Here is a 12581-nt window from a genome sequence, read left to right as displayed (position 1 = left end):
GTTGGTCGTGATATACCTTGGAGGTTATAAGACGGTTTAGAGGCTTTGGTTGTTTCAGCCGCACACAGCGCACCAACTTAACCACACATTCTTCGCACGGTATCACTCGCTACGCATACACCTTTCCAATCAGCTTCATATCCGCTCATGCAAGCCTTGAGAAGCCTCGAGATGTTTCAAGAAGCCTTGGGCAGCCTTGGGCAGTGTTGAGATGCATTGTGACCCTTCCTGGCGATCCTGGGGCTGCGGATCAACAAAAGCAATGCATTCAGTATTAGCCATTATACGGACGTTGAACAAACAACAAATATAAGATGCTGTCGCGGAATCGGCAGCGAAATGCTCCAAGTCAGCTTAGATGCCTCTGTCGATACGCTTCACCGAGAGTTACCGCTTCTTTGACAGGCTATTAATATTGCATGAAATGGCTGGTTACACGCAGAATGTCAGCCAGCTGCGCGAGAAGAAGAAAGCAGCCAATGCCGACATTCCACCAGAATCCTCTCGGCTGATGTCGTGCAGAATATGGGCTTAGGTGTGCTGTTTTTCAAACTCAGCTGGCGGAGAATATCTACATGCACTCAACCAGTGCCGGTGTGCCATATTGCAAGGACCAGGGGGCTTCAAACCCCTTGAAGATCTATTCATCCCTAACGGATAACAACAATATGATCTTGCGCCCGACGACTAAGGAAGCGCTGCTCCGCGTCTTTAGCATTGTCTGTGGGCGCTGACCCCTGCAGTTTCCCGCCGGCAGGGACGTCCGTTTCTCCAAGAAAGAGATACCACTTTTATGAGACGGTACGGATGGTACATGGCTTTTCTTTTTACAATGCGAGGTTGTACGAGAGCTTCGCTGTATAGGCACGCTGTGGGTACACCGTCTAGATACTTGAGATACCCTGTTCACTCCACGGGCTGAGGGTACAAGGTTAGACAGACCCCAGGCACGAGCCGATTACCCATATCATACTTTTGATATAAGTAGGCCTTCTACTTCCCACATGAGGCCGCCAGCTGGTGTAATCTTCGGTGTTGGTTAGGCTCACTTCATCCGATGGAATGGACCAAAGCTGACAAGGCTGAGATTTACCTCTCTTGACACCCCCACGTCTATATATATATACATATTTTCCTCCCCCTCATTCTCGATTTTCTCTTCTCTTTCCGGCTGATGCTCGAACGTTTGTCTCTTCCTAGAAGCCTTTAGAGTCATGTTGCCGATGATCTTTATATTCAATGCCATGGACCTCGGAAGGAACGCAAATCGTGGTTGCGGCCTCGATTTGTACTCTTCAAATTTTGATCCGCTCTATCGTTCGTATCGGCGGGACTTTGAAATGGTTTCCTACCATGCAGCAGTGGCATGCCGATGACAGCTGGATGGCATTCTCTCTTGTTCCCCTAGCAGTCAGGACGTTTTGCATGTGCTGGACCTTCTCCTTGAGTACAACACACTCGGCAGCCGAGGAGGAACTGGCTAAAAAACTTGTCATACCGGCCCGCTTGACTTATGCGCTGTTGTAAGTGCAATGTTCCCCAGAATGATGCTAGCTTGCTCATACAGGCTTCGGGTCAAAGGCTGATTTGTATCGAAATGATAACTCAACTCCTTAGTCTCTGGTGCATGAAGCTCTGTCTCCTTCAATTTTATACACGAATGGAAACCGGGTCGATTCGAGTTCATCGCGCAATCCAGACGATCCGGATATTTCTCTTTCTAACATTTATAATTATTATCTTCGCGACATTACTTGAATGCCAACCACTACATGTGTAAGTGACAGCCTTCATTTGCCGCGCACAGCATGAAAATATTCAATTAATACTAACGCAATAGTGACAGCGCCTGGAGGCCGGAGTACAGCCATCGTAAGTCCAAAATCATTAACCACTACCCAATGACTTGTGGAACAGGAGTTTTTGACCTTATTTAGATCCATGTCGAAAGGGGACTCTGAACCTACTTACCATGGCGTCATTGAATATCATCACAGATCTCGCGTTGATCCTATTTCCGATCCCATTACTCTGGAGGATGACTGCTTTGAAATTTCAGACGTAATACTTGGGACGCCCTCTTTAGACGGTGATCATTGCTGATGATGACAATAGTAAGATGCAATTGACCTTCCTTTTCCTGGTTGGTATTCTCGTGGTGGCAGTTACCATCACTAGAATACCCCTGATTTTAGGTCATTCTGTTGCGCAGGAGTCTCGGACCTTGGTAAGTCTTGCTTAATCCCATAAAACCATTCCAGACAGCATGCGTATATTGTAACTATCACTAATGGCGGATTATAATATTCTTCACTGTTTTTCAGTGGGCCTCAGTTGAGATTGTTTGCGCAAGTGCCGCCGCGAATGCAGCGTTCTATTACGCGTCATGGAAAGAAGCTCAACAGTTATATTACCGTTTAACACATCAATCACGCATGCCTTCGCAATCTCCATCCACGGCAATTTCGCCCAGAGTACCCGGCACATCACCTCTCTGGGTGACGAGAGTTAGTGAATCCACGTTAGAAACCAGAGTCAGTTTTGATATCGTCGAATACCACTTACAGCTGTCCACGGCTAGTGATTCCTCGTTTCTTTATCTGGATAGAATGGAAGCTGGAGAACGCCATATGGGCAAAGGATGAACCCTGAGAACTCACCCTTCCAGATCTGACCAGCATAGCCTATTTCCCATTCTTAATATGCGATCTACTGTCAGGAGATGGTGGCTCTGTGGTCCAGGTCCATCTATATCAGCCGACATTTGGCCCGCTATATGCAAACTATGCACTTGAAACCCATACCATGAGCGAAAGGAGGTGCGCCCCAAGTTCCGAACAACACCATTTGCTATTTGCTCAATTGATGGGCTTAACTTGAACTCGTGCAGCATTCCGCTTTGAACATAACGGCTATCCCTTGGGCAACAGAGAAAAGTACCGTTACAGGAGACATTCAGAGCCCCATTGAAATGACATGATAAGTCAGTTCACTACCTAGCCTTTTCGAACAAGATGGCATAGCTATTTTATATAGGCGCGGCACGGTTGTTGGTATAATCAAATAAGACCCAAAGGTCGATATTGCTATATAATCAATAATGTATGAACTATTTACAAAACGTTAATCAGAAACCAATGTCATGGCCTCATCACGAAATATAAAGCACGTAACAAGACGTGTCCTCAGGTAAGGTATACGGCTGGCATGAGTATATAACCAAGAGAGCAGAAGCGAAGAGCGGCTGAGGAGTAAATGTACCAGCAAGAAAAAGAGAGTCCAACTTCACTTCTTCAAGGCGGCAAATCTTCGCGCGAGTTCGTCTACTTCGGGTATACCTCCAAGTTTACTCTCGGTCTCTTTCGCGGCTGCGTTGCTCTTTTCGGACCCTGTGCCAGCATGGGTGTCCTCAGAGGAGCCTTGCGTAGATCGTCCCTCATTCTGCTTCCCTTCTGTAGGACGAGAAGTATTTGCCGATGTTTCTCCTTGCTCCGGCTCTTGTTGTTCGTTTACGTCCACATCGCCATACGGAATGCCATGACTCCTTGCAATTTCATTCAAATAGCTCTCAACTAAAGACTCTGGAGCTTTCCGAACGCGCAGCCTATCCAGTAAAATTTCTGGTAATTCCACTGGGAGATCGTCGTCATCTTGTGCTCTACTAGCGAAATCACTTCCCCATCTCAACGCCAGTTTATTCTTCACTTCTAACAAACCTGGAACATCGCGTGGGATTCTGGCATAGGAGTAGAAGACAACGGCGGCGGAGCGGTCCAGTTCAGGGTCAATGTAAACTTCAGATTGCTGTTCTGTATCGTTCATCGAGTCGTCATCCTTGCGCTCGTCTCGAGTCTTTGGCGGCGGAGAGGTAGATGTGCTATCATCATTCGATGGTAGGCCTTGTTGCTCTGATGATATTCTGTCAGCAAGCTGCTGAGGTGCCGGTGACGGCGAGGCAGAGGCAGACGAGAAGCCAAATAGGTTCCAAATCCCCCAACCTCCTCCAGCAGCAGGTTTGGTTCCTTCGTTCGCGGAGGTTGTACCAGCTCTACCTCCAGTAGGTAAACTCCTTGATTTTGCGTCTTTTATACCTCTGCCCTTGTGTCTCGCGGGTGCCTTGTTCTTCTTCTGCCCGAAAGCAAGGTGATCCAGAATATTCGCCCGAACCTGCAACTGCTCGCAGTGTAGCTCCAACACCTCGAGCGCAGCAATCAAGTTATCGTTCGCAATAACATCTTCGGTCTTTATACGGGCAAAGTCTTCCCGGCCTTCTTTCAGCAGCTTCGCGAGCTCTCTATGCTTTGCTTTCGAGTAGCCCTGTCGTTCTTTCTTGAGCTGGCGGAGTCGGAATACGAGCGCTTGAAGTGCGAAAATCAAATCTTGCTGTTATTTGAAAAGAGGGAAAGAAAGTATAGAGGTTAGCTTATGTATCTCTCCGTAGAAAGAAGGGTAAATGGTGGTGTATAAATATAAAGACGTCATCGCGGAGATCAAATCCGCTGGCAAACCCTTCAACCGTGCTAGACATAAAATAAGAAGAGACTTACAGTTTGTTTTGGCAACGGCATCGCTGTTAGGAATAGTCATTCATCTCGTGGTGTTTCTCTGACTTTGTTGTCCAGAGCATCGTTAAGAAGCTGGGGTATTTGGCCGAGCCGTGGGGAGACCTCGGAGGTTTGAATTTCTCGGGCCTACCAACATTTGATATTTCTTATTTCACCAACTACAACTCGTTACTTAATTTAATTAGCCAAATAGGCTCTCTAGTATGGAATATGTACTGGAGTATACTCCGTATTGTCTTTAGGAATTAAATTGCTTAGTATTTGTTGCCTTGCTTCATACACCCAGGAACTAGCTATGAAACATGAGAATGAAGCCTCTACTCTAATCTCTCCTCTCGGTCTGACTTCTCACCTATCTCCCGCCTGCGTACCTTGCCCTCGTTGGACTCTATATCACCAGACGTAGACCCTTCTTCCACATTGCCTGGGCTTGGTAACAGCTCCATCGTAACCCCGGGAGCGTACATGTTCTCCCCTAGTTCAAGGCGGACGCTAGGAAGGAATAGATTGAAAGCACGGGGGATTATTATGCCCGCAATGACAATAATTATAATGATATGTGCGATAGAGAAGGCGAATATCTGTAGCGGATCGTTGCGTTTCAGGTAGAAGGCAGGATAGGCGAAACTGATAATGATGGCGAGAATAGGGGCAGATATATATCGAACGACTGGTCCCCAGAAGATTGGGATACTCCAGTTCTTGCCTCTGGCGACCACGATGTTTAGGTCGCGCATTAGTTGGTTTCCCTACAAAAGTTAACTCTAGTCAAAAAGAAAAGGAGTTAGAAAGCCTACTGACCGAATACAAGGCCAGCCACCAGAAACGGTTCGCCCATACATCGTTACCCCAGAAACGCGGAGCTGGTGTGTCTGGGGAGCGTGCAATGAGAACTGAGATGACGGCGCTCGCGATGTAGAGACCAAATCCGACACCCGCGCCCGCCTCTGGGCTCACAGAATGAGCGACTGCGATGCCGACGATGGTTGCTGCAAGATAGCCAACATTATAGGTCATAAATGAAGGTACACCAACCTGTCCCAACACATCTTTATGGCGGTATAGCGTAGTGATGGCGACGCACTCACACCAGGCGATCGAGAGGAGTGCCAGGTTGTTGAGCCAGCCGTCGACGGCATCAAGTAAGTAGAAGCCGAACTCAGTGCAGTACATGAGCGATAAGAGAAAGGAGACAATGACAACGACGGCACAGATGGTTATACGGGAGATCTTCTCACCAAAGGAAGAGTCGTTGATGAGCGTAACGAGCGACTCGACGAGGGCGAATGCTGAACTAATACCGACCAACATGAGAGTGACGAAGAACATCACAGCCCAGAAGTTGGCGCCTGGCATCTCGGTGATGGCCTGGGGGTAGGTCAGAAAGCCGACAGTAAAGGTGCCTAGTTCGACGCCGTTTTCAGGCCTGAGGCCTAGGAATCCGATGACTCCAAAGACGGAAAACCCTGCCAGGAATTCGTAGAGACAGTTACTGCAGCCGATTATGACGGCGTCCTGCACGGCATTGGAGAATTTGGTGCTATAGGAGGCAAACGTGGTAAAGTATCCAAGGCCAACGCCCGTAGAGAAGAATATCTGACCAGCAGCAGCCTGCCATATCTTCCCGCTGGCCAGCTTTGATGAGTCCCAATGACCAACGTACAGCTTTATCCCGTCAATAGCGTTAGGGAGCGATACGCCACGGCCGAGCAGAACGATGAGGATGACGATGGGCAGGCCCATGGTGACATACACCACACGGCCGGTCAACCCGACGCCCCTGAAGATGCACAAGAAGACAACCAGCCAGACAAAGGCAGACCAGCCTGCAGTCTCACCGACCATGCCCATGCCCGGGTAGCGAGTGTAGTCGAGCACGGTGTTACCGTCGGCGCTGAAGTTACCAGGAATTGGCTCGACGTTCCTGATCACATCTTTCTCATAGAACTCAACGCTGCGGTTCGTCCAACCTAGCGGGCTGATGAAGGAGTAGCGGAAGTAGACCATCGTCCAGCATAAGATGGGCACGTAGTATGTTGACACCATGTAGCCGGTCATGATAGTCCCCAAGCCGACGCCCTTGGCGCGACTGTCCATATGGTGAAAGGCCGTAACACCACCGGCGCGAGTGGCCTGTCCCAACGAGATCTCGAGGACGAGCAGGGGGATGGCGAGAAAGACGAGCGATATCAGGTAAGGGATGAACCACTGAAGGCCGTTATTGTCGAAGACGACGGATGGATAGCGTAGCAGATTCCCCAGGCCGACGGCGCCACCCATGGCCGCGAGCACGAATGCGAGTCGAGACGGCCAGACATCACGGCCATCAGTCTCCTTCTTAGCCTCTGGAGCGAGGAAGTTGAAGGCCTTCCTGACGATGTCCATGGTAGAAAACAAAAGCAGATGCCAACTTGATCTGCACTATATCAACGTATAGCCAGCGAGCCACCGACATAAAATGAAACATGGGCGCAAAACACGAATATGGGCAAGACCTGCTATTTAGTATAAATCAAGGCCCGATGACCCAAGGATTCTCCAAGAAATAGACCAAGAATAACCAAGAGACATGATCTCTGGGATACGTGGAGTAACTCGAAGGAACAGCTGGAGAAACCCGCCAAGCGAGATATGAGAGCCATTTCCCCAGAATATACCCAGGATATATCTAGGATACATGTCCGAGAGAGCATCTGAGAGGCTGGGATGGAGATGATCATATACGAACGTCCTTGGCTCTACCGGAGATGCGCCAGTTCAAGAAGACGTCGTGGAGTTTGCCCAGAGACTAAGGATATTTTCCGGGGATGAGGAAATAGTACATGGTACTACTGTTGTCATAGGGTAACATAGACGGCTGCAGTACTGAGTTGGAGCAGATGAACGACATATGAAGTTGTGTCAAAGAGTAAGGATATATGAAGTTGTATCAAAGTGCAAGGATACGAGCTTTCTCCCGTATATCGCAAGACTCCAAGAGCTTCATAAAGGTCATCATATATTTGCGTACGGCTTGGCGCTAAGAGGTACTTAGTTTTATATGGCTGCCACGCTAAGTTTAAGGTACCTCCTAAGCTGTATCTTAAATATATGATATTAGGGGGTTGGTTTAAAGCCATAAGGCACAAAAAATGTTGAAGATAGATCTTTATATGCAAATAAATTTTCAAAGAGCACTTTTCTGTATAATCATATTAAAGTAAGTGGCCATTCGAGAATTATTAAACATTTTATCTGTGACTTGGAGGTTGTGCATAGACTTATGACGAATTATCCAACTGCACAAGGAAGTTTTCCTGCCCAAAACAACAAGCCCTGATTGCTATATATACAAGTTGATTTCCGTAGCCGCCAAAAAGATATAACGCCTTGCATGAAATCGAGAAGGAAAAAGGAAATCAATAGTTACCCACCCTGGCACCGTGTGAATATAAGGAAACAGAATTAGTCCCGCCGTCCAGTACTGTGGGAAGGAGATCAAAGCATTGCTGGAGGGATACCATCAGATTCGCTCTCCTGGTATGCCCACAAAACATTAAGCGGAATCATATGAGGGAGTATCCCAGGAGACAGATCCCAGTCTTCCCAATCATCCTCGTCGTCAGCACCTTCGAGAGCCGGAGGCTCAACCGGATACCCGTCTACATCCGTATGGCTTCGCCCAAGACGAGCGTAATGAGCTCCTATAGCATTGATAACAAACTCATTTTCTTCTGCCCTTTCCCATTCTCCATCTCTACGTCTCCGCATACGACGTGTACGATGTAACTCGGCTATATGCCCTACTTCGAAAATGTATGGCTTCTTGGTGATAGGGTGGATGTGAGCGTAGTGGCATTTGTTTACAAAGAAGCAAACTGGTCGAAATGGAGGCTCTTTCTTTCCGCGTTCTGTTTCCCGTTTCACTTTTGCCTTCCAGCTTTTGACGGCTGCTTCGAAATACCGACAAGGTATGGTTTTCATATTCCGTGTATACTCCTTGATAATTGACTCCTTCAGTGGATTTGGTGGAGCATGGTTCTTCCCCTTGGATCGGTCGTGACTTGGACCACTCTCAAATGAGCTGGCGGATGTATCTTCTGGGGTCGGAGGGGTGGGAAACACAGCACTGGGTATAATGTATTTGCTCGGTTTACGGCATAGAGGGCAGGATTTGATGGCTACTGATCCCCAAATATCGCCCGCCTCCCACTCATCATCATCATGGTCATCTTTATCGGCTTTTTTTGAACCTCTCCACTTTCTGATGCACTCTAGATGCGAGTTAGCGAAGAACTATTCTTATGCAAAGCTACCGGACATGTTCGAACCCAAGCAGAATACATGGTCACAACGAATCAGCAGACCGTAGACCTTTGGAGATTCCAAACAAATGGCACATTGCTCCTGTTCTTTTGTCGAAGCTGGGCCGTTGCCTTGCGGTGCAGCCCCTGGTTGGCCGGGGGTTTCTATTGAAAGATGTTAGCTTGAGATTATTCCTCGAGACATCATGTTAGGCATAAAATCATGTCCAAGGATCACGGCAACACATAACCCGATTTGGCAACGGTTCAGCTTACGGCTATTCTGGGGTATCGTGCTCTCTATCTCAATTGCTGTGCCCGCCGCAGGTTTCTGGTCAACCCCCAGCAGCGCTGGGTCATGGCGGAAATAGCATGAGTCTCCGCGTAGACAGTGGCCTCTCTTCCACCACTTGCAGTGGACTAGCCTTGGTTCGGCGGGAGCATGACGTCCCATGGTTACTTACTACTTCTGACCTCGTCTCCTATGTGATATGAGTGCGTTGTTCTATCCAGAACCTGATCCAAAGTCTATGAGAAGATAGTGTAAGCTAAAAGCGGCATCGGTTATATAGCCACTTGCTTTGTCGCGCGTTAAAACAGCGATGGCTCATATTTACAATATGGAAAGATACATAAGTTTCTACGAAGAGATAGAAGTCAGGATAAAATATGTACAGCGAAGTGGTATTTTAAAGCTAGCTAAATTCAAGAGTATAAGAAACAGATGTGGTTGGATACATGCGACAAAAGGGGACCTGCCGATGAGCTCAGCTGTATATTCTCGTAGACTGGGCCGCTATGGGACAAGAGCATGGCAAGAAAACGAATTGAAGCTCGGGGGGACAGTGAAATAGATCAGGGGACTAAGGGTAAAACAGGCAAATCACAATATGGATGGTGGATGACGATTACTAAATAAGTGATAGATAATAGAAGCCAAAGGCACCTCCGGGAAAAAAGTTCACAAAAACGCTCTCCAAATCCGACACCAAAAAGCTCCTTCTCCAATGCTAAAACAATCCAAATAGGGAGTCCAACTGGGAAGGATGCGAAGGGAATAAGGAAGCGATGGTAGATAAAAACAGGGGCCCGCGAAGGCATGTTTTGGAAGACATGATTATGATCGATTATATGTACATGAAGTTAACGTTGTATAAAAAGGGATATCAGAAGGGTATAAATCAGATAAAATGTCATAGGGGGTTCCAAACGGACATCATAAAAAGCCCCAGCCTACGCGTAAATCTCGTCGTGAAGGGTAAATTAAGTAATAAGGGGGGTCGGCGCATATATAGGGTATATATACCAGGTGCCGGGAGGTATGTAAGCCAATGTCCTTGCGGCCATGGGCAGATAATAAAGGGGAGTAGATAAGTTAAAATGGGGTAAAAATGAAAAATAAAGTGAGGTGCTTCCTTTCCCAGTGAATTATTTCGTGGTTTTCGCTTTTTAAAAGTTCATAACGATCGAGACAATCAGGAAGCTGAGGGTGAGGCTCATAACTGAGATGGCGGTAGCTGATGCAGCATTATGAGTTGGAGTAGGAGAGTTGCCGGAGTTGGTTGGAGTTGGCATGATGATCGAAGAGCCGTTGGTGGGATGCTGAATTGACGAGCTAGGACTTTCGATGAAGACATGGGGCGAGGGCTTGTAGGCGTCTGTGGGTTTTACAGTAGTCGAGTCAGTCGTGGTTGAAAGCGTTGGTTTGGCGGAGCTAGACTTACTGGAAGAAGAGCTTGACGTTGGGGTCGGCGAGGATTCTGAGGTGGACGACGCTGAAGCGGAGGTAGTCGATGGTTCTGCGGTCGAGGATGCGCTAGCTTTCGTGGATGACGGAGCGGCGGATGAAGATGATTTGTAGTCTTGTGCCTTGATATCATCTTTTTTGTCGTCTGATCCGCCGCTGTTACCTGCCTCAAAGACAACAATAGTAGCTTGAGTACCTTTTGGAACAGTTACAACGCAGAAAGCGGCACCACCAGCACCGTCAGTTCCGCTGCCGGTGATCTCATTGACTTTGTTTTTGGCCGGGTCAATTTCACAAGGGAGCCCATTACATCCTTCACACTCTACCTTGACACCGAACTTCGGGCTTTCGTCTTTAAACGGCGTTGCGGGTTCAAGGTAGATGGGGTTCCAGCCGAGCTTGAGGAAGGTCTGTCCGCTCCCATCGACATTAGCACCACTGACATAAGGCGACCAGTTACCCCATGGGTTTGCATTTGTTCCCCAAACACAGGCAGTGTCAGTGTCCGTGCCTGGAGGGTTGATGTAGTAGCTACAATTACACAAGTCAGCAAAGGGGAATAGAATCATAAAAGGAGCCTGTGAGTACTTACTGGGCAGCGGTAGAGCACCAGTATGAAGGATCGGGAACGGCAAGATCTGCGGTATCGTGGACGCTGGTAGGGATCAACATAGCCTCGTTTCCTGGAAGAACAGTTTGGCAGAAAGAAACAACTCCTCCACAGCTGTTCTTAACCTTGACGGAACCTGATGCATCAACGCAGTAGGGCTTGTTAGGGAAAGGCTTGGAGATTTTCCCGCTCTTGTCACAGTAAAGGCCACCATTCTGTTTCAAGCTATGTTAAAAGGGCTGACTTCTCAAAAGGACATATCTAGAAGGGATATAAAAGATTAATCGTACCATCGATGCAGGATAAGAGTATGAGGTCGCGTCAGGGTCCCATTGTGCCATCACTTGTCCAGGCGGGCAAGCATAAGGACAGTAGCTACCCGGCTTGCAAGGTTGGTCAGGGCTCATGGCCCAGCCAGCGTTCTGCTCATTTGGAGTGACAGACACCAGTCCAGCATCGGTAGGGAACTGGCATTGGCCCCCTCTTTTCTCGACAAAGGATACACCTCTCTCCTCGACTGCAGGAACGGATCGGTGGAAGTTCTGATGGCCATGATGGCGGCTCAGGCCAGGCGCATAGTTATGGAGATTCGCATGTCCAGCCTCAGACGCGCTCGCGAGGAAGCAAAGGACAGCAGAGGCCCAGATTGGTATGCGCAACATATTGAATTTCGAACACAAGTAGTGTTGTCGCACAGTTGGTGCGCGAGTATCGGCCCCTTTTCCACCGGTTTTGCGGTGGTCTTTTTTATCTGCGCGCAACGGCGGGAGAACAACGGGTTTAACAGTTAAACAACAACGAAGAGAATGGTTCCCAACAGTATGAAAATGACCGTGTGTATAAGGTATAGCAGCAAGGAATAGAACGCGGGGAGCAGGCTCGACAGTAGTACCAAATGAATGACAGGTTTCGCAAAAAGAGAGCGTCAGTGAGGTGCAAAAACACTGAGGACTGGAAACAGCACCACACAAAAGGAGTCGACGGCGAGGTTTGAACTACTAGCGAAGGCGGACATATTTAGTGGGACCCCCCTGGGCGTTTGGTCGCCAAGGGGGATGAATTAATTGTTAGTGCGCATTGGTGACCATGGTTGCTTCTTGCTAGCCAGGCACAGCACCAGGCCGGGGACCTGGCGGACTGTGCCTTGCATCACACCCATATCCGTCCAATCCAGAGTGCCCCCCCAGGTCTTAAAAGGCGCTTCTGTGGGCTATCACCAACTAACCAAAGCCTTGTTCCTGTGCTGGGGCCTGGCGTTGTTCCCGCTCGTACGGAGCACCCCCTACATTGGGAATGTAGTCAGTGGCGCCGGCTCTCCAGATATTTTATCGCTTCAATGGCCCTTCGATTACCCCGGGTATTGGGCATCGCAAGAA

General features: G+C 48.4%; 3 protein-coding genes across 3 annotated transcripts; all 3 read right to left on the bottom strand.

Annotated features, from left to right (window-relative positions):
• Positions 1-3285: 3285 nt before the first annotated feature.
• Positions 3286-6950, bottom strand: GIQ15_00743 (uncharacterized protein; the record flags this gene model as incomplete). The annotated part of the gene is made up of 3 exons (XM_033548160.1): positions 3286-4383; positions 4937-5314; positions 5367-6950. The coding sequence occupies 3 exons, from the start codon at positions 6948-6950 to the stop codon at positions 3286-3288; spliced, it is 3060 nt and encodes a 1019-aa protein (XP_033409111.1).
• Positions 6951-8042: 1092 nt separating this feature from the next.
• On the bottom strand, positions 8043-9302 carry GIQ15_00742 (uncharacterized protein; the record flags this gene model as incomplete). Its single annotated transcript, XM_033548159.1, has 3 exons — positions 8043-8818; positions 8876-9013; positions 9125-9302. 3 exons carry the CDS (start codon positions 9300-9302, stop codon positions 8043-8045), a joined length of 1092 nt encoding a protein of 363 aa, XP_033409110.1.
• A 995-nt stretch (positions 9303-10297) lies between these two features.
• GIQ15_00741 (uncharacterized protein) lies at positions 10298-11867 on the bottom strand (the record flags this gene model as incomplete). Its single annotated transcript, XM_033548158.1, has 4 exons — positions 10298-10506; positions 10573-11126; positions 11188-11420; positions 11496-11867. The coding sequence occupies 4 exons, from the start codon at positions 11865-11867 to the stop codon at positions 10298-10300; spliced, it is 1368 nt and encodes a 455-aa protein (XP_033409109.1).
• Positions 11868-12581: the final 714 nt, after the last annotated feature.

The sequence above is a fragment of the Arthroderma uncinatum genome, assembly GCF_011692745.1.
Source record: "Arthroderma uncinatum strain CBS 119779 chromosome Unknown scaffold1, whole genome shotgun sequence".
In the NCBI taxonomy this organism is placed as follows: domain Eukaryota; kingdom Fungi; phylum Ascomycota; class Eurotiomycetes; order Onygenales; family Arthrodermataceae; genus Arthroderma; species Arthroderma uncinatum.
This window is presented reverse-complemented; position numbering and strand designations above follow the sequence as displayed.